This window comes from Oncorhynchus tshawytscha, linkage group LG22, assembly GCF_018296145.1.
Source record: "Oncorhynchus tshawytscha isolate Ot180627B linkage group LG22, Otsh_v2.0, whole genome shotgun sequence".
NCBI lineage: Eukaryota > Metazoa > Chordata > Actinopteri > Salmoniformes > Salmonidae > Oncorhynchus > Oncorhynchus tshawytscha.
This window is the reverse complement of record NC_056450.1, coordinates 37,638,676-37,659,397: the sequence shown is the minus strand read 5'-3', so window position 1 is coordinate 37,659,397 and position 20,722 is coordinate 37,638,676. Positions and strand designations below refer to the sequence as shown.

The following is a 20,722-nucleotide window of genomic DNA, read 5'->3' as shown; positions in this document are numbered from 1 at the left end:
AGATTAAACTGAGACAGGTCTCAATGAGGGTTGAGTGGTATATGGTACATAAAACAGCAGCATGTGTTTTTACTTGAGGGGGAGATTAAACTGAGACAGGTCTCAATGAGGGTTGAGTGGTATATGGTACATAAAACAGCAGCATGTGTTTTTACTTGCACATATCCGTGTCAGGGTTTGAATGACCATCCACTTGTGTTCAAAGGAGCTGGATGACGTTTCCAGGATGGTCAGGAAAATCTCCCTGAAGAACACCTGAGTTCCAGAGAGTGAGGGAGGAGAGCGCGGGAGGGGAGAGAGCGAGGGGACGAGGGAGAGAGTGAGGGGACAAGAGAGAAGAGAGAGTGAGGGGTGGAGAGAGAGAGTGAGGGGTGGAGAGAGAGAGTGAGGGGTGGAGAGAGAGAGTGAGGGGTGGAGAGAGAGAGTGAGGGGGTGGAGAGAGAGAGTGAGGGGTGGAGAGAGAGAGTGAGGGGTGGAGAGAGAGAGTGAGGGGTGGAGAGAGAGTGTGAGGGGTGGAGAGAGAGTGAGGGGTGGAGAGAGAGTGAGGGGTGGAAAGATGGTAGGTAGTCGCATCATTTATTTTCATTCCCTATTGCCTATTCTGAACTGAATGACAGGACTCTAAATAAAATCCCAGATTAAACCTCTAACTCCTGCATCTCACACCTCAATCTGCATCTTGAGGTGGACTTTGAAGTGGGAGAGCAGGGTGAGGAAGATGGCGAGGGAGAGCTCGAACACCTCTGGCACAGAGGAGACACCATTCTTCGAGAGGGCCACACACAGGTACTGCTTGATGGCGTTGACAAACATCTCGTGGGAGCGGAAGACAGGCCCCGCCCCCTGGAGCACAGACAGCAGCAGCTGCAGGGACACCACCTTGGAGCGCAGCTCATGAGACCTGAGGGCGAGAGAGAGAGAGAGGGCGAGAGAGAGAGAGAGGGCGAGAGAGAGGGAGCGAGAGAGAGAGGACAAGAGAGAGAGGACAAGAGCGAGAGGGAGAGAGCGAGAGGGAGAGAGCGAGAGGGAGAGAGCGAGAGGGAGAGAGCGAGAGGGAGAGAGCGAGAGGGAGAGAGCGAGAGGGAGAGAGCGAGAGGGAGAGAGGGAGAGGGAGAGAGGGAGAGGGAGAGAGGGAGAGAGGGAGAGAGAGCGAGCGAGAGGAGAGGGGAGAGAGGGAGAGAGCGAGAGAGGGAGAGAGCGAGAGAGGGAGAGAGGGAGAGAGCGAGAGAGGGAGAGAGCGAGAGGGAGAGAGCGAGAGGGAGAGAGCGAGAGGGAGAGAGCGAGAGGGAGAGAGCGAGAGGGAGAAGGTAAAAAAACAGTGGAGAGGAAGAGGGGAAAGAAGAAGTTGGATAAAGGAGAGATGGAGGACAAACACATGGGAAAAAGCCACAGGAGGTGGGGGGTGTAAATATTCAAGTGTAGTATATGAATGTCTTGTACAGTCTAAAGCCTCAGTTGAATATAGGCATTTAGGTTTAAAACTAGAACACCTCCCTCTTATGTTTGGAAGCAGTGATCAGGCTCAGCATTAGTCTATTCAGACTCCGAGCCTCAGGGTTTGACATTAGAGACACTGAAGACACTCCGTCTAGAACGTAAAACCTCCAGAAAACCTCAGGATCTTTAAACACTCTAGTTATATCAAGTAAGTGGCAGCTAGTGATATAGTCCTGTATTGGGGCCTGGTGGTCTTCTGTAGCTTAGCTAGTAGCGCTTGAAGCTTGCAACACCAGGATAGTTGGTTCAATTCCCAGAACCACCCGTACACAGAATGTATACATGCACACATGACTAAGTCTCTTATGGGTAAAACAAGTCTGCTAAATGGCATTATTGTGAACAGAAAGCAGAAGAATGTGGACTTGGTTTAGGTGATGAGATCAAGGGAAAGGTGAAGTTGTGGGTGTGAACTGAGCGGGGAAGCGAGGGCTGAAGGGCTAGTGGGCTGAAGGACTAGTGGGCTGAAGGACTAGTGGGCTGAAGGACTAGTGGGCTGAAGGGCTAGTGGGCTGAAGGACTAGTGGGCTGAAGGACTAGTGGGCTGAAGGACTAGTGGGCTGAAGGACTAGTGGGCTGAAGGACTAGTGGTCTAGTAGGCTGAAGGACTAGTGGTCTAGTGGGCTGAAGGACTAGTGGTCTAGTGGGCTGAAGGACTAGTGGGCTAGTGGGCTTTGAAGGACTAGTGGGCTGAAGGGCTAGTGGGCTGAAGGGCTGAAGGACTAGTGGGCTGAAGGGCTGAAGGACTAGTGGGCTGAAGGACTAGTGGGCTGAAGGACTAGTGGGCTGAAGGACTAGTGGGCTGAAGGACTAGTGGTCTAGTGGGCTGAAGGACTAGTGGGCTAGTGGGCTGAAGGACTAGTGGGCTAGTGGGCTGAAGGGCTAGTGGGCTGAAGGGCTAGTGGTCTAGTGGGCTGAAGGACTGAAGGGCTAGTGGATGATGGGCTGAAGGGCTAGTGGATGATGGGCTGAAGGACTAGTGGGCTGAAGGACTAGTGGTCTAGTGGGCTGAAGGACTAGTGGGCTGAAGGACTAGTGGGCTGAAGGGTTGAAGGACTAGTGGGCTGAAGGGCTGAAGGACTAGTGGGCTGAAGGACTAGTGGGCTGAAGGGCTGAAGGACTAGTGGGCTGAAGGGCTGAAGGACTAGTGGGCTGAAGGGCTGAAGGACTAGTGGGGCTGAAGGACTAGTGGGCTGAAGGACTAGTGGTCTAGTGGGCTGAAGGACTAGTGGGCTAGTGGGCTGAAGGACTAGTGGGCTAGTGGGCTGAAGGACTAGTGGGCTGAAGGACTAGTGGGCTAGTGGGCTGAAGGACTAGTGGGCTAGTGGGCTGAAGGACTAGTGGGCTGAAGGGCTAGTGGTCTAGTGGGCTGAAGGACTAGTGGGCTGAAGGACTAGTGGGCTGAAGGGCTGAAGGACTAGTGGGCTGAAGGGTTGAAGGACTAGTGGGCTGAAGGGCTGAAGGACTAGTGGGCTGAAGGGCTGAAGGACTAGTGGGCTGAAGGACTAGTGGGCTGAAGGACTAGTGGGCTGAAGGACTAGTGGGCTGAAGGACTAGTGGGCTGAAGGGCTGAAGGACTAGTGGGCTGAAGGGCTGAAGGACTAGTGGGCTGAGTGGGTAAAACAAGTGGGTAAAACAAGTCTGCTAAATGGCATTATTGTGAACAGAAAGCAGAAGAATGTGGACTTGGTTTAGGTGATGAGATCAAGGGAAAGGTGAAGTTGTGGGTGTGAACTGAGCGGGGAAGCGAGGGCTGAAGGGCTAGTGGGCTGAAGGACTAGTGGGCTGAAGGGCTAGTGGGCTGAAGGGCTAAAGGGCTAGTGGGCTGAAGGACTAGTGGGCTAGTGGGCTGAAGGGCTAGTGGGCTGAAGGGCTGAAGGACTAGTGGGCTGAAGGACTAGTGGGCTGAAGGACTAGTGGGCTGAAGGACTAGTGGGCTGAAGGACTAGTGGGCTAGTGGATGATGGGCTGAAGGACTAGTGGGCTGAAGGACTGAAGGGCTAGTGGATGATGGGCTGAAGGGCTAGTGGATGATGGGCTGAAGGGCTAGTGGATGATGGGCTGAAGGGCTGAAGGACTAGTGGGCTGAAGGACTAGTGGGGTGAAGGGCTGAAGGACTAGTGGGCTGAAGGGCTGAAGGACTAGTGGGCTGAAGGGCTAGTGGATGATGGGCTGAAGGGCTAGTGGATGATGGGCTGAAGGGCTAGTGGATGATGTGCTGAAGGGCTGAAGGACTAGTGGATGATGGGCTGAAGGGCTAGTGGATGATGTGCTGAAGGGCTGAAGGACTAGTGGATGATGGGCTGAAGGGCTGAAGGACTAGTGGATGATGGACTGAAGTGCTGAAGTACTAGTGGATGATGGACTGAAGGGCTGAAGGACTAGTGGATGATGTCTCACTTTGGGTCAGGGGATCCGTCCGCCAGCGGCTTCATGGACAGTTTGCAGAGAGAGCGGAAGACCAGGAAGGCGTCTTTCTGCAGGATGTGTGAGAAACCAACAGCGTTCTGGACACCCTGCATGGACTCTAAATCCTAAAAGAGACGACGAGAAAAAAACTAAAAAACTAAAAACAGAACAGCTTTAAAATGTACCATGCAATTGTCAATACATAACTAAAACTGAGCATAACTATGTATGATTAATTAAGGGTAAAAATCATCAGGAATCACGGTTCCCATAAAACCTTTGATGTGACACATCCTCATTCCAAGATAAGAGATCACTCACCAAGATGTCTGTAGAGGACACGGAACCATGGTCACCCATAATGCCGTTCATCTGGTTCCTAACTCTCCTGGGTGTTGGGGGAATCAGATCAGGGTGCTCTGGTGGTATGTGTGGGGGATGGTCCCCTGCTGTGTGGAGGTGTGGAACAGACCAGTCAGATACAATCAAATGTGTTTTATAAGGCCCTTTCTACATCAGCAGATGTCACAAAGCGCTTTTCAAGCCTAAAACCCCAAACAGCAAGCAATGCAGAAGCACAATGGCCTGTAAAAACTAGAAGGCAGGAACCTTGATACAGGTGTGTAAATGACAGGCAAGCCCTGAATAACAAACTCTGTCCAGTCACTCCGATCACAAACAATTACTGACCTTGTGCAGTTTGGGTTTGTGGTTCTGGTTCTGCGGCCACGTCCTCCACCACATCAGTCGTTGGTTGCTCTGTTGGCTTTGAATCGACCTGACCTACTCCCGATGTCCCCCTCTCCCCTAATTCTGATCCCCCTCCCCCTTCATCCCCTTCCTCTACTGACTGTGTTACTGCTGGTGGTGTTTCTGGAAGTGGATCATTAAAAACTATTGATGAGGAAAAAGACCAAGTGTCAAATTAATGAGGATAATGTGAGCTTCAGAAATGTCTTACAATAAAATCATGATCTATGGCAGCCAACCCTGTTCCTGGAGAGCGACACTCCTGTAGGTTTTCACTCCAACCCCGTTCCTGGAGAGCTACCCTCCTGTAGGTTCTCACTCCAACCCCGTTCCTGGAGAGCTACCCTCCTGTAGGTTCTCACTCCAACCCCGTTCCTGGAGAACTACCCTCCTGTAGGTTCTCACTCCAACCCCGTTCCTGGAGAGCTACCCTCCTGTAGGTTCTCACTCCAACCCCGTTCCTGGAGAGCTACCCTCCTGTAGGTTCTCACTCCAACCCCGTTCCTGGAGAGCTACCCTCCTGTAGGTTTTCACTCCAACCCCGTTCCTGGAGAGCTACCCTCCTGTAGGTTCTCACTCCAACCCCGTTCCTGGAGAACTACCCTCCTGTAGGTTCTGGGATTTGATCCCAGGCTGTGCCACAACCGGCTGTGATCGGGAGTCCCATAGGGTGGCGCACAATTGGCCCAGTGTCGTCCGGGTTTGGGGGGGGGTTACTTGAATCACCGAGCTCTAGCGACTCCTTGTGGCAGTCTAGGCACCTGCAGGCTGATTTATGTTGTCAGTTAAACAGGGTTTCCTCCGACACATTGGTGTAGCTGGCTTCAGGGTTAAGCGAGCGGGTTTGGCGCGTCATGTTTCGGAGGACGCATTACTCAACCGTCGCCTCTCCCGAGCCCGTTGGGGAGTTGCAGCGATGAAACAAGATCGTACTTGAAAATGGGAGGGGAAAAAGGGGGTACATTTGTTTATGATAACTTTTAAAAATCAAGTGCACTCGATGAAGGTTGTAGTGTAAACCTATAGGACAGTAGCTCTCTGGGAACAGGGTTGGAGAGCCCTAGTGTAAACCTATAGGACAGTAGCTCTCTGGGAACAGGGTTAGAGAGCCCTAGTCTAAACCTATAGGACAGTAGCTCTCCGGGAACAGGGTTGGACAGCCCTAGTGTAAACCTATAGGACAGTAGCTCTCCGGGAACAGGGTTAGAGAGCCCTAGTGTAAACCTATAGGACAGTAGCTCTCTGGGAACAGGGTTGGAGAGCCCTAGTGTAAACCTATAGGACAGTAGCTCTCTGGGAACAGGGTTAGAGAGCCCTAGTGTAAACCTATAGGACAGTAGCTCTCTGGGAACAGGGTTAGAGAGCCCTAGTCTAAACCTATAGGACAGTAGCTCTCTGGGAACAGGGTTAGAGAGCCCTAGTGTAAACCTATAGGACAGTAGCTCTCTGGGAACAGGGTTAGAGAGCCCTAGTGTAAACCTATAGGACAGTAGCTCTCTGGGAACAGGGTTAGAGAGCCCTAGTGTAAACCTATAGGACAGTAGCTCTCTGGGAACAGGGTTAGAGAGCCCTAGTGTAAACCTATAGGACAGTAGCTCTCTGGGAACAGGGTTAGAGAGCCCTAGTCTAAACCTATAGGACAGTAGCTCTCTGGGAACAGGGTTAGAGAGCCCTAGTGTAAACCTATAGGACAGTAGCTCTCTGGGAACAGGGTTAGAGAGCCCTAGTGTAAACCTATAGGACAGTAGCTCTCTGGGAACAGGGTTAGAGAGCCCTAGTGTAAACCTATAGGACAGTAGCTCTCTGGGAACAGGGTTAGAGAGCCCTAGTGTAAACCTATAGGACAGTAGCTCTCTGGGAACAGGGTTAGAGAGCCCTAGTGTAAACCTATAGGACAGTAGCTCTCTGGGAACAGGGTTAGAGAGCCCTAATGTAAACCTATAGGACAGTAGCTCTCTGGGAACAGGGTTGGACAGCCCTAGTGTAAACCTATAGGACAGTAGCTCTCTGGGAACAGGGTTAGAGAGCCCTAGTGTAAACCTATAGGACAGTAGCTCTCTGGGAACAGGGTCAGAGAGCCCTAGTCTAAACCTATAGGACAGTAGCTCTCTGGGAACAGGGTTAGAGAGCCCTAGTGTAAACCTATAGGACAGTAGCTCTCTGGGAACAGGGTTAGAGAGCCCTAGTGTAAACCTATAGGACAGTAGCTCTCTGGGAACAGGGTTAGAGAGCCCTAGTGTAAACCTATAGGACAGTAGCTCTCTGGGAACAGGGTTAGAGAGCCCTAGTGTAAACCTATAGGACAGTAGCTCTCCGGGAACAGGGTTAGAGAGCCCTAGTGTAAACCTATAGGACAGTAGCTCTCCGGGAACAGGGTTAGAGAGCCCTAGTGTAAACCTATAGGACAGTAGCTCTCTGGGAACAGGGTTGGAGAGCCCTAGTGTAAACCTATAGGACAGTAGCTCTCTGGGAACAGGGTTAGAGAGCCCTAGTGTAAACCTATAGGACAGTAGCTCTCCGGGAACAGGGTTAGAGAGCCCTAGTGTAAACCTATAGGACAGTAGCTCTCCGGGAACAGGGTTAGAGAGCCCTAGTGTAAACCTATAGGACAGTAGCTCTCCGGGAACAGGGTTGGAGAGCCCTAGTGTAAACCTATAGGACAGTAGCTCTCCGGGAACAGGGTTAGAGAGCCCTAGTGTAAACCTATAGGACAGTAGCTCTCTGGGAACAGGGTTAGAGAGCCCTAGTCTAAACCTATAGGACAGTAGCTCTCTGGGAACAGGGTCAGAGAGCCCTAGTGTAAACCTATAGGACAGTAGCTCTCTGGGAACAGGGTCAGAGAGCCCTAGTGTAAACCTATAGGACAGTAGCTCTCTGGGAACAGGGTTGGAGAGCCCTAGTGTAAACCTATAGGACAGTAGCTCTCTGGGAACAGGGTTAGAGAGCCCTAGTGTAAACCTATAGGACAGTAGCTCTCTGGGAACAGGGTTAGAGAGCCCTAGTCTAAACCTATAGGACAGTAGCTCTCTGGGAACAGGGTTAGAGAGCCCTAGTGTAAACCTATAGGACAGTAGCTCTCTGGGAACAGGGTTAGAGAGCCCTAGTGTAAACCTATAGGACAGTAGCTCTCTGGGAACAGGGTTGGACAGCCCTAGTCTAAACCTATAGGACAGTAGCTCTCTGGGAACAGGGTTAGAGAGCCCTAGTGTAAACCTATAGGACAGTAGCTCTCTGGGAACAGGGTTAGAGAGCCCTAGTGTAAACCTATAGGACAGTAGCTCTCCGGGAACAGGGTTAGAGAGCCCTAGTGTAAACCTATAGGACAGTAGCTCTCTGGGAACAGGGTTAGAGAGCCCTAGTGTAAACCTATAGGACAGTAGCTCTCTGGGAACAGGGTTGGACAGCCCTAGTGTAAACCTATAGGACAGTAGCTCTCCGGGAACAGGGTTAGAGAGCCCTAGTGTAAACCTATAGGACAGTAGCTCTCTGGGAACAGGGTTAGAGAGCCCTAGTGTAAACCTATAGGACAGTAGCTCTCTGGGAACAGGGTTAGAGAGCCCTAGTGTAAACCTATAGGACAGTAGCTCTCCGGGAACAGGGTTAGAGAGCCCTAGTGTAAACCTATAGGACAGTAGCTCTCTGGGAACAGGGTTAGAGAGCCCTAGTGTAAACCTATAGGACAGTAGCTCTCTGGGAACAGGGTTAGAGAGCCCTAGTGTAAACCTATAGGACAGTAGCTCTCCGGGAACAGGGTTAGAGAGCCCTAGTGTAAACCTATAGGACAGTAGCTCTCTGGGAACAGGGTTAGAGAGCCCTAGTGTAAACCTATAGGACAGTAGCTCTCTGGGAACAGGGTTAGAGAGCCCTAGTGTAAACCTATAGGACAGTAGCTCTCTGGGAACAGGGTTAGAGAGCCCTAGTGTAAACCTATAGGACAGTAGCTCTCTGGGAACAGGGTTAGAGAGCCCTAGTGTAAACCTATAGGACAGTAGCTCTCTGGGAACAGGGTTGGACAGCCCTAGTGTAAACCTATAGGACAGTAGCTCTCTGGGAACAGGGTTGGAGAGCCCTAGTCTAAACCTATAGGACAGTAGCTCTCTGGGAACAGGGTTGGAGAGCCCTAGTGTAAACCTATAGGACAGTAGCTCTCCGGGAACAGGGTTGGAGAGCCCTAGTCTAAACCTATAGGACAGTAGCTCTCCGGGAACAGGGTTAGAGAGCCCTAGTGTAAACCTATAGGACAGTAGCTCTCTGGGAACAGGGTTGGACAGCCCTAGTGTAAACCTATAGGACAGTAGCTCTCTGGGAACAGGGTTAGAGAGCCCTAGTCTAAACCTATAGGACAGTAGCTCTCCGGGAACAGGGTTGGACAGCCCTAGTGTAAACCTATAGGACAGTAGCTCTCTGGGAACAGGGTTAGAGAGCCCTAGTGTAAACCTATAGGACAGTAGCTCTCTGGGAACAGGGTTAGAGAGCCCTAGTGTAAACCTATAGGACAGTAGCTCTCTGGGAACAGGGTTGGACAGCCCTAGTGTAAACCTATAGGACAGTAGCTCTCTGGGAACAGGGTTGGAGAGCCCTAGTCTAAACCTATAGGACAGTAGCTCTCTGGGAACAGGGTTGGAGAGCCCTAGTGTAAACCTATAGGACAGTAGCTCTCCGGGAACAGGGTTGGAGAGCCCTAGTCTAAACCTATAGGACAGTAGCTCTCCGGGAACAGGGTTAGAGAGCCCTAGTGTAAACCTATAGGACAGTAGCTCTCTGGGAACAGGGTTGGACAGCCCTAGTGTAAACCTATAGGACAGTAGCTCTCTGGGAACAGGGTTAGAGAGCCCTAGTCTAAACCTATAGGACAGTAGCTCTCCGGGAACAGGGTTGGACAGCCCTAGTGTAAACCTATAGGACAGTAGCTCTCTGGGAACAGGGTTAGAGAGCCCTAGTCTAAACCTATAGGACAGTAGCTCTCCGGGAACAGGGTTGGACAGCCCTAGTGTAAACCTATAGGACAGTAGCTCTCCGGGAACAGGGTTGGACAGCCCTAGTGTAAACCTATAGGACAGTAGCTCTCTGGGAACAGGGTTAGAGAGCCCTAGTCTAAACCTATAGGACAGTAGCTCTCTGGGAACAGGGTTAGAGAGCCCTAGTGTAAACCTATAGGACAGTAGCTCTCTGGGAACAGGGTCAGAGAGCCCTAGTGTAAACCTATAGGACAGTAGCTCTCCGGGAACAGGGTTAGAGAGCCCTAGTGTAAACCTATAGGACAGTAGCTCTCTGGGAACAGGGTCAGAGAGCCCTAGTGTAAACCTATAGGACAGTAGCTCTCTGGGAACAGAACAGACCGATGCTAAGTATGAATACAAACAAGGCCAATACCTGGAGGTGGTGTCTTCTCTCTGTGCTCCTCTGTAGCAGTCACATCCTCCTCAGTCTTGCACTCCTCCGGTTGGCCATTGATGGTATTAAGGTCCGGTGTGCTGGCTGCAGGAGAAGGGGTCCCGTTGAGGTCTGGGGTGGAGTCTGACCGGGGGGAACCACCAGACATCTGCCCAGGGGAAGGGGAGGGGTTCTGCTTGGGCAGACATAGTCTATCCTTCTCCTGAGCCTCTATAACCTGTATAGATGCAGGGAAATGAACAGACCAGCCATGATCAACACAACTAGTCAGACCACCAAACTAACAGCATGTCAATACCAGCCAATGAACCTGTCAACTAATAGGACTAGGAGACACAGGCCGTTCCACCCTGACTCGGGAAGGAGACACAAATACACTTATGGAGAAATTATTGAGATACAAGGAGTGTGTCCATTTCTCGTCTAGTTCCAGAGTCTAGTTTCAATCCAGATGTTTACATTCTCATTAGTCAATCAGCTTGCTCTAAGATGATACACACCAGCATCTATGATTGAGTCAAAGTGCTTGTTATAGATGACTATGTACATATGAGAGTGGACTGGTCTGGACAGGGGACAGTAGTGCACTGACCGCCTGAGTCTCCATGTGGGTGAAGATGACATTGACCATCTGTGTGAGCGTAGCCTTGGCGGTGGTCTGGTTGATGAGGTTACGGCTGGCCAGGTAGATGTTGTAACAGGTACGCACTGTCAGCAGAACCGTTCCCTCGTGGATCTCAATGTGAGGGGAGGTGACTGCCGTCAGCAGAGCCTACAGGAGAACAGAGAGGGGTCAGAACTAGGAATGCACAATTCCGGGAACTTGCCCCAAAAAAATCCCTGATTTTCCTCAAATCCTGGTTGGAAGTTTCGCAGAATCAGAAGGGAATAAGAAGGTTAATCTGTAATCCTCCAACCAGAATTTCTGGAAAACCAGGGAATTTATTAAAAAGTCCCCGAATTTTGGCATCCCTAGTCCATACAGACAGAGAACAAATAGCGTCTTTAACTACCTTTGTGAATTATAGAAGAACTATCTTATATACAGTATCTTTATATGTCGTAGGAATGTTTGTCAGTCCAATAACACCTGTCCTCAGCCGTGATAATAGTGGCGGGCGGCTTGTTTGAACACAACAGACTTTTGGACCCTCAACTCTGGAGCTCGACTATGGGAAGCTGAAATGAGTTCTGGTTATGTATCACGTCTCCTGTACAGCCAGCCGTAAGAGACAGATGTGGCTCCGGATATACCTGTAGTTTCACTACTATACCTGTACTTTCGTACTATACCTGTACTTTCGCTACTATACCTGTAGTATCACTACTATACCTGTAGTTTCACTACTATACCTGTACTATCGCTACTATACCTGTACTATCGCTACTATACCTGTAGTATCGCTACTATACCTGTAGTTTCACTACTATACCTGTACTATCACTACTATACCTGTACTATCACTACTATACCTGTACTATCACTACTATACCTGTACTATCACTACTATACCTGTACTATCGCTACTATACCTGTACTATCGCTACTATACCTGTAGTATCGCTACTATACCTGTAGTATCGCTACTATACCTGTAGTATCGCTACTATACCTGTAGTATCGCTACTATACCTGTACTATCGCTACTATACCTGTACTATCGCTACTATACCTGTACTATCGCTACTATACCTGTACTATCGCTACTATACCTGTAGTTTCACTACTATACCTGTACTATCACTACTATACCTGTACTATCACTACTATACCTGTACTATCACTACTATACCTGTACTATCACTACTATACCTGTACTATCACTACTATACCTGTACTATCACTACTATACCTGTACTATCACTACTATACCTGTACTATCACTACTATACCTGTACTATCACTACTATACCTGTACTATCACTACTATACCTGTACTATCACTACTATACCTGTACTATCACTACTATACCTGTACTATCACTACTATACCTGTACTATCACTACTATACCTGTACTATCACTACTATACCTGTACTATCACTACTATACCTGTACTATCACTACTATACCTGTACTATCGCTACTATACCTGTAGTATCGCTACTATACCTGTACTTTCGCTACTCCTGTACTATCGCTACTATACCTGTACTATCACTACTATACCTGTACTATCACTACTATACCTGTAGTATCGCTACTATACCTGTAGTATCGCTACTATACCTGTACTATCGCTACTATACCTGTACTATCGCTACTATACCTGTACTATCGCTACTATACCTGTAGTATCGCTACTATACCTGTACTATCGCTACTATACCTGTAGTATCGCTACTATACCTGTACTATCGCTACTATACCTGTACTATCGCTACTATACCTGTACTATCGCTACTATACCTGTACTGTATACCTACTATCACTACTATACCTGTACTCACTACTATACCTGTACTATCACTACTATACCTGTAGTTTCACTACTATACCTGTAGTTTCACTACTATACCTGTACTATCACTACTATACCTGTACTATCACTACTATACCTGTACTATACCTGTACTATCACTACTATACCTGTACTATCACTACTATACCTGTACTATCACTACTATACCTGTACTATCACTACTATACCTGTACTATCACTACTATACCTGTACTATCACTACTATACCTGTACTCACTCTATACCTACTATCACCTATACCTGTACTATCACTACTATACCTGTACTATCACTACTATACCTGTACTATACTACTATACCTGTACTATCACTACTATACCTGTACTATCACTACTATACCTGTACTATCACTACTATACCTGTACTATCACTACTATACCTGTACTATCACTACTATACCTGTACTATCACTACTATACCTGTACTATCACTACTATACCTGTAGTATCACTATGGGGACTGGGATGTGGAAAATAATGGGCAGCAATTTGTCCTGAGGCAACTAAGACCAGTCAAAAGTTTGGACACACCCACTCATTACAGGTTCTCTTTATTTAAACTAGGTTCTACATTGTAGAATAACAGTGAAGACATCAAAACTATGACATAACACAAATGGAATCACGTAATAACAACAAAAAAGTGATAAACAAATCAAAATATATTTTATATTTGAAATTCTTCAAAGTAGCCACCCTTTGCCTTGATGACAGCTTTGCACACACCATCTTGGCAATGTAGAAAACAGTTTAAAAAAATAAAGAAAAACCCTTGAATGAGTAGGTGTGTCCAAACGTTTGATTGGTACTGTATATGTTCTGTATAAATAAGTAGTAATTCATTAAAGGAGATGTTTAAGATGGATGGGGTCCCTGCCAGACCTTGACGATCTGCAGTTGTACCCCCTCATCAGTCTGTGGGCCCTGGAAACAGTTACAAATGGTCTCCAGTAACCGGTCGATGAGCCTCTTCCCTGGAGCACTACTGTCAGAGGCATTGCCCGTGATGTGGCCATACGCAATGAGCTTCTGCCATGGGGAGAGGGGAGAGATTGTGGAGAGAGTGAGCATCTGTGGCATTTAGAAGGAGTCGAACATCCACAAGTCAGACATTTCTGAGGAGACACAACAGGTGTAAGAACATATTAAGTCCTCCACCATGTGGCATTTACAAGAAAAAATAATCTAACAGACACGTACACAGTTTACGTAGTTTACAAATACTTGCGTGCCGGTTCCCTAAACATTGCAGTACAATCATCGACATCAACAATAAATAAAAAAGCCAGATATATAATTATTTTTAGTTTTTTAAAAATATGACTGATATGTACACATAATAGGATATACAGTATAGAACTAGATCACAATAAATAATGATCTGATAGGTGCTTATATTCCTCCTATTTCACACATGCATAGAAGCGTGTATTAAACATGTGTGAACTGGAAGTATGTTTGTTGCATATCCCAACTCCCTTGGAAAACGGGGTCAGGGTGATGTGACAATAGGACAGTGAGACAGTGACAATAAGATGTGACAATAGGACAGTGAGACAGTAAACAGTGATAGTAAGATGCGGCAGTAGGACAGTGAGACAGTGACAATAGGACAGTGACAATAGGACAGTGACAATAGGACAGTGACAATAGGACAGTGACAATAGGACAGTGAGACAGTGACAATAGGACAGTGAGACAGTAAACAGTGATAGTAAGATGGGACAGTAGGACAGTGAGACAGTAGGACAATGAGACTGTAAACAGTGATAGTAAGATGGTGACAAAAGTACAGTGAGACAGTAGGACAGAGACAGTAGAACAGTTGAATAAACTATATATATAATATAATACAACAGGTTGTAGACCTTACAGTGAAACGCTTACTTACGGTTCACACCCGTTGTATTCGGCACATGTAACAAATTGAAATGTGATTTGAATTGTAATACGTATGAGTGTTGGTGTGTTTAAGTCCTTTGATGTGTAAACCTGCGTACCTGTAAGCAGTCCAACGAGGTGCTGACAACGCGTGGGGACTTTGATTGACAGGCGAGCTCAAAAGGCAGTACGTATTGGTCAGCTTCAATGTAGTTTGCTCGGGGCGGGACCACAGAGCCATCTCTGGAGAAAAGAGCCACAGCACGAGGTTACGATGACATGCAGGCCTCAGGACATCCCAAGTTTAATAACCACTAATGACAGCGGTGACCGTTTAAAATGGGAGAGCATGACAGCTGTTTCCTGTGGCCTTCTAGTCGTTGTGCTAACGCTAGTTAGCAAAGGCTCCAGAAACTCACTTAAAACTTCCTGCTAACCGCACGCAGAGAAGAAAAAAAACTGCAAAAAAATATATATTGCAGTATCCCTTTAATAAGTGCTTCAAACCAAACACCTGTCCATGAGCTGCAGATACTTCCGGAGAGAAAGGGGTTTGAACTTACTTTTGCTTCTCAAGCTCGATTTTGATTTCATCTGTGAAGTGAAAAAAAAAAAAAAAAAAGGAACAAGATTAGTGAGGTCTGAACTTTGACCTTAAGACTTGATGAACGTGTTTCTGTGTTTTAGGCATAACTGATCATTCATTTCACTAGCATAAAAATACCAGTATCAACATACCATGAATACAGTTAGCATTAGCAAATTAAAATTTGCAGAAAAATGAAATGCAGTCATCAAACAATCTCAAAACCCATAAACCTCTTGCTAATGACCAGAGACAATCTTATCGCCTTAACATTGGTGACAGCTTTGGGCAGAGTAAAGATCCTGTGTTCGAAGCAGATCTGTCAGAACAGGCCGAAATGCACCACTGGAAATCACCATCTTCCTTATCTAGCCTAGTAGGTCTGAGCATTAGCAATAGTGCATACATACAAGGACAGACCTTGATGTGACCAAATTGGGCTGCTGTATCCCAGAACTTCACATGCTGAGATGCTTGGCAACTGCTGACACACAAGACCCAAAGTTGTTCTCAAGGCAGGCACACGCGTTAGAACAGGGAGCATCGAGTACACTCTGTGGAAATAGCCGACAGCCGTTGTCGACTCAACTGCAGCTTGGCCCTGTGTTCCTCTCAACTGTGTCTGTCTGTGTGATATCATGGGGGGGGGAATGAAGAGCGAAATGAAGAGCGCAGAAGACAGAATTCCCATTGTTCGCTGCAACTATGAACATTAAAGTTGTGTTGTATAGTAAATATGAAGAAAAAAAACTGCCGACTCTCCCAAGGCTCATCTGGGATCCATAAATAAACCATCAGCTGTGGAAGCAGCATTATAGCCCAATTACTGCACCACTGTACATCTCCAGTTGCTCATATTCCCTTAACAACAACAACAACAACTAGAACTTGTGCTATAGTCTACATTTCATAATCTAGGACTGGGGTTCCCAAACTTTTTCCCACTCAGGGGGCCCCCCCCCTTCCGGCATTGGGGGAACATCCTGGGGAACATCCTGCCCCCCTCTCTCCCTCCCTCCAGTGCATTCTACTATTACAACTTTCAAGAGAATGTTTAAATCCTGACTGAGTTCCTGTTTTGGGGTGGGAACCACTGATCTAGGAAACAGCACAGTAAAAAAAAAAAACTAACTATGGTGCCAGTGTCTAGGACATGTCATTTCTCAATGTCATGCCTGTGGGTACACTCAAACTAGGTGGAACCACAGTCAATTGGCCAGTCACAGTTTGTGAAAAAGACTGGCTAATTTTAGTCAGAGGAGGAGGATCCATTGAGGCATGCTCATGAAGTGATTCCATATGAAACCAAGACAACAACAAAAAACATTATTTGGGGGATTTTGTCTGGGTTTTGTATGGAATCACGCCATTATAAACATGTTATCAGATTAACTAAACCCAAATCAAACTTTATTTGCCACATGCGCCGAATACAACAGGTGTAGACTTTACAGTGAAATGCTGACTTACAAGCCCTTAACCAACAGGTGTAGACTTTACTGTGAAATGCTGACTTACAGGTCCTTAACCAACAGGTGTAGACTTTACTGTGAAATGCTGACTTACAAGCCCTTAACCAACAGGTGTAGACTTTACAGTGAAATGCTGACTGACAAGTCCTTAACCAACAGTGTAGACTTTACTGTGAAATGCTGACTTACAAGCCCTTAACCAACAGGTGTAGACTTTACTGTGAAATGCTGACTTACAGGTCCTTAACCAACAGGTGTAGACTTTACTGTGAAATGCTGACTTACAGGTCCTTAACCAACAGGTGTAGACTTTACTGTGAAATGCTGACTTACAGGTCCTTAACCAACAGGTGTAGACTTTACTGTGAAATGCTGACTTACAGGTCCTTAACCAACAGGTGTAGACTTTACTGTGAAATGCTGACTTACAGGTCCTTAACCAACAGGTGTAGACTTTACTGTGAAATGCTGACTTACAGGTCCTTAACCAACAGGTGTAGACTTTACTGTGAAATGCTGACTTACAGGTCCTTAACCAACAGGTGTAGACTTTACTGTGAAATGCTGACTTACAAGTCCTTAACCAACAGTGCAGTTCAAGAAGAAGAAAATAGTTACCAAGGAGACTAAAATAAAAAAAGTAACACAAGAATAATGAGGCTTTATACAGGGGGCACCGGTACCGAGTCAGTGTGGAAGTTATATACAGGGGGCACCGGTACCGAGTCCGTGTGGAAGTTATATACAGGGGCTACCGGTACCGAGTCAGTGTGGAAGTTATATACAGGGGGAACCGGTACCGAGTCAGTGTGGAGGTTATATACAGGGGCTACCGGTACCGAGTCAGTGTGGAAGTTATATACAGGGGCTACCGGTACCGAGTCAGTGTGGAAGTTGTATACAGGTGTGGAGGTTATATACAGGGGCACCGGTACCGAGTCAGTGTGGAAGTTGTATACAGGGGCTACCGGTACCGAGTCAGTGTGGAAGTTATATACAGGGGGAACCGGTACCGAGTCAGTGTGGAGGTTATATACAGGGGCTACCGGTACCGAGTCAGTGTGGAAGTTATATACAGGGGCTACCGACCGAGTCAGTGTGGAAGTTATATACAGGGGCTACCGGTACCGAGTCCGTGTGGAAGTTATATACAGGGGCTACCGGTACCGAGTCCGTGTGGAAGTTATATACAGGGGCTACCGGTACCGAGTCCGTGTGGAAGTTATATACAGGGGCTACCGGTACCGAGTCCGTGTGGAAGTTATATACAGGGGCTACCGGTACAGTCCGTGGGAAGTTATATACAGGGGGCACCGGTACCGAGTCAGTGTGGAAGTTATATACAGGGGCTACCGGTACCGAGTCAGTGTGGAGGCTATATACAGGGGGGTACTTGCACTGAGTCAATGTGGAGGCTATATACAGGTGGCACTGGTACCGAGTCAGTGTGGAGGCTATATACAGGGGGGTACTTGTACTGAGTCAATGTGGAGGCTATATACAGGGGGCACTGGTACCGAGTCAGTGTGGAGGCTATATACAGGGGGTACTTGTACTGAGTCAATGTGGAGGCTATATACAGGGGGTACTTGCACTGAGTCAGTGTGGAGGCTATATACAGGGGGCACTGGTACCGAGTCAGTGTGGAGGCTATATACAGGGGGTACTTGTACTGAGTCAATGTGGAGGCTATATACAGGGGGCACTGGTACAGAGTCAATGTGGAGGCTATATACAGGGGGTACTTGTACTGAGTCAATGTGGAGGCTATATACAGGGGGCACTGGTACCGAGTCAGTGTGGAGGCTATATACAGGGGGTACTTGTACTGAGTCAATGTGGAGGCTATATACAGGAGTACCGGTACAGAGTCAATGTGGAGGCTATATACAGGGGGTACTGGTACAGAGTCAATGTGGAGGCTATATACAGGGGTACCGGTACAGAGTCAATATACAGGGGTACCGGTACAGAGTCAATGTGGAGGCTATATACAGGGGGTACTGGTACAGAGTCAATGTGGAGGCTATATACAGGGGGTACTTGTACTGAGTCAATGTGGAGGCTATATACAGGGGGTACCGGTACAGAGTCAATGTGGAGGCTATATACAGGGGGGTACCAGTACAGAGTCAATGTGGAGGCTATATACAGGGGGGTACTTGTACTGAGTCAAAGTGGAGGCTATACACAGGGGGCACCGGTACAGAGTCAGGGGTACAGGCTAGTTGAGGTACTATCCTGTACCCACCCATCATCATAAAGAATTTGGGCTATAACCAGGCGAGGTTCTCCCCCCATAAACCAAACCACAACGGACATAACATCCGTGCCAATGAGAAAAGTATGTAATGAACAGAGCCTAAGTAAACTGTTTAGTGTACAGTGTGCTGAATACGAGCGTCTATGAGTGGGCTGGGCAATGTCAATACGGAGAGATTCATTTATTTGAAGGGAGCAAGGTCAACATTAACCCACCAGATGAATATGGTACTACTTCAGTACAGGGTTACCTGTGTCTGTGACTCGACTGGAATCTATTTTTTATTTGACCTTTATTTAACTAGGCAAGTCAGTTAAGAACAAATTCTTATTTTCAATGACACTGACTCAGTACCGGTGCCCCCTAGGAACAGTGGGTTAACTGCCTGTTCAGGGGCAGAACGACAGATTTGTACTCGGGGGTTTGAACTTGCAACCTTCCGGTTACTAGTCCAACGCTCTAACCACTAGGCTACTCTGCCGCCCCATCTATACTTAACATTATCCATTTTGACCAACGCTACCTAGATAATGTGGACCTTCTCAAATAGTAATTGATTTCTAGCTAGATCAGCAGCAGTTCCCGCCATAAAAGACGTAGGGTCTCAGACATTTTTGGGAAGATGGGCAGGGACTCCGCTACATCTCATACTAAACTGGCAGTAATAATGACCATTCATTGACAGTAAAATGTCACGTACACATTATCCTTAAATTGACAGTAAAAAGGTATACAGCTGGAACGTATCCTATTCAGATGAGGTTACAGGATGTATCTCTCAACAAACACAAGAATGGGTGGTGTAAAACTAACGTCATCCCTCCACTGCTCAATGGAAAAGAACAGACGTCCCGAGTATCCTGGAGTTAATGTCGCGTTCACGTCCAAGTCGGAACTACGAACTTCGGAAATGTCCCACTTGCTAACTTGTTCTATTTAGGTCAAGGGGGATACCTAGTCAGTTGTACGACAATGCAATCAACTGAAATGTGACTTCTGAATTTAACCCAACCCCTCTGAATCAGAGAGGTGCGCTGGTCTGCCATAATCGATATCCACCTCTTCGGCGCCCGGGGAAAAGTGGGTTAACTGCCTTGCTCAGGGGCAGAACGACAGATTATTACCTTGGGTTTCGATCCAGCAACCTTTTGGTTACTAGTCCAACACTCTAACCACTAGGCTACTTAGCCACACGTGCCGCGTTCAACAAGTCGGACATTTCCGAGTTTACTAGTTCCGATTAGTATCTGAATGTGGCAGAAGTTGCCAGTTAATTTAACACAGGTGCCATTCCGGTTGGGTGACAATGCTACGTGCTGTACAATGACTGGTCCAATGGCTAGGCATCACGTTAACTAGCTAGCCAGCCAGGTGTTAAAGTTGACAGTGATGAAAACATAGGACAGATCCAAGTGTTCACATGCAGTCAGATCTATGACTATAAATCAGCCAGCGTTCAAAGACTGAAGCGTGGAACATTATGCGGCGTTACAGCATGTTACACCAAACTGGCTAGCAAACTATAGTAGCTAGCTTGACAGTCATTAGTTAGCACACAAGGGTTACCTAAAACATTACATTGAAGAAACAAAACATGCCTATGGGTGCAATGTCCTGGAATAAAAATACAACTCACGTACCAAGTGCTACTTGACAAGCTTTACGCAGCTGGCTGTGCTGGCTCCGCTTCACCTCCTTATCCGACAGGATTTTTCCCAGCGCCCTAGACAGAAACATGCTCTTGGTTTTTGTGCTTTCTGCCTGCTTCTGGTGTTGTTGTTGTTGAGCAAGACGTTGCTGTTGCATCTCTTGATATAACTTCTGCTATCTCAGGCCGTCATCATCGACCTGGCACTGCGTAGATGTATGCGAGAGAAAAAGACTAACGAAACCGGGCTATCCGTGTCTTGTCAATTCACCGAGTTTGTTGATGATGCTAACGCAGCACTGAGTCGCCATGTTGGTTTCACGTCACGTCACGTCACGTG

The 20,722-nt window shown here is 47.4% G+C and overlaps 1 protein-coding gene across 4 annotated transcripts in view; it reads right to left on the bottom strand.

The window, feature by feature from the left end:
- LOC112221348 (brefeldin A-inhibited guanine nucleotide-exchange protein 2-like) overlaps positions 1–20,722 on the bottom strand; it is a 47,744-nt gene extending 27,022 nt beyond the window's left edge. The window contains exons 1-11 of one of the 4 annotated variants that reach the window (XR_006079661.1): positions 20,375–20,722; positions 14,977–15,007; positions 14,533–14,656; positions 13,415–13,561; positions 10,643–10,822; positions 10,030–10,267; positions 4,597–4,800; positions 4,228–4,355; positions 3,898–4,031; positions 667–901; positions 156–255 (exon numbers count right to left, since the gene is read on the bottom strand). Coding sequence is in view for 3 of the 4 variants with exons in the window: in XM_042304175.1 (XP_042160109.1) it covers positions 156–255; positions 667–901; positions 3,898–4,031; positions 4,228–4,355; positions 4,597–4,800; positions 10,030–10,267; positions 10,643–10,822; positions 13,415–13,561; positions 14,533–14,656; positions 14,977–15,007; positions 20,375–20,540 (1,687 nt within the window). In the remaining variant the exon portion in view is untranslated. The remainder of the gene's footprint in view (positions 1–155; positions 256–666; positions 902–3,897; positions 4,032–4,227; positions 4,356–4,596; positions 4,801–10,029; positions 10,268–10,642; positions 10,823–13,414; positions 13,562–14,532; positions 14,657–14,976; positions 15,008–20,374) is intronic. The other 3 variants (XM_042304175.1, XM_042304176.1, XM_042304177.1) reach the window with 3 other exon arrangements.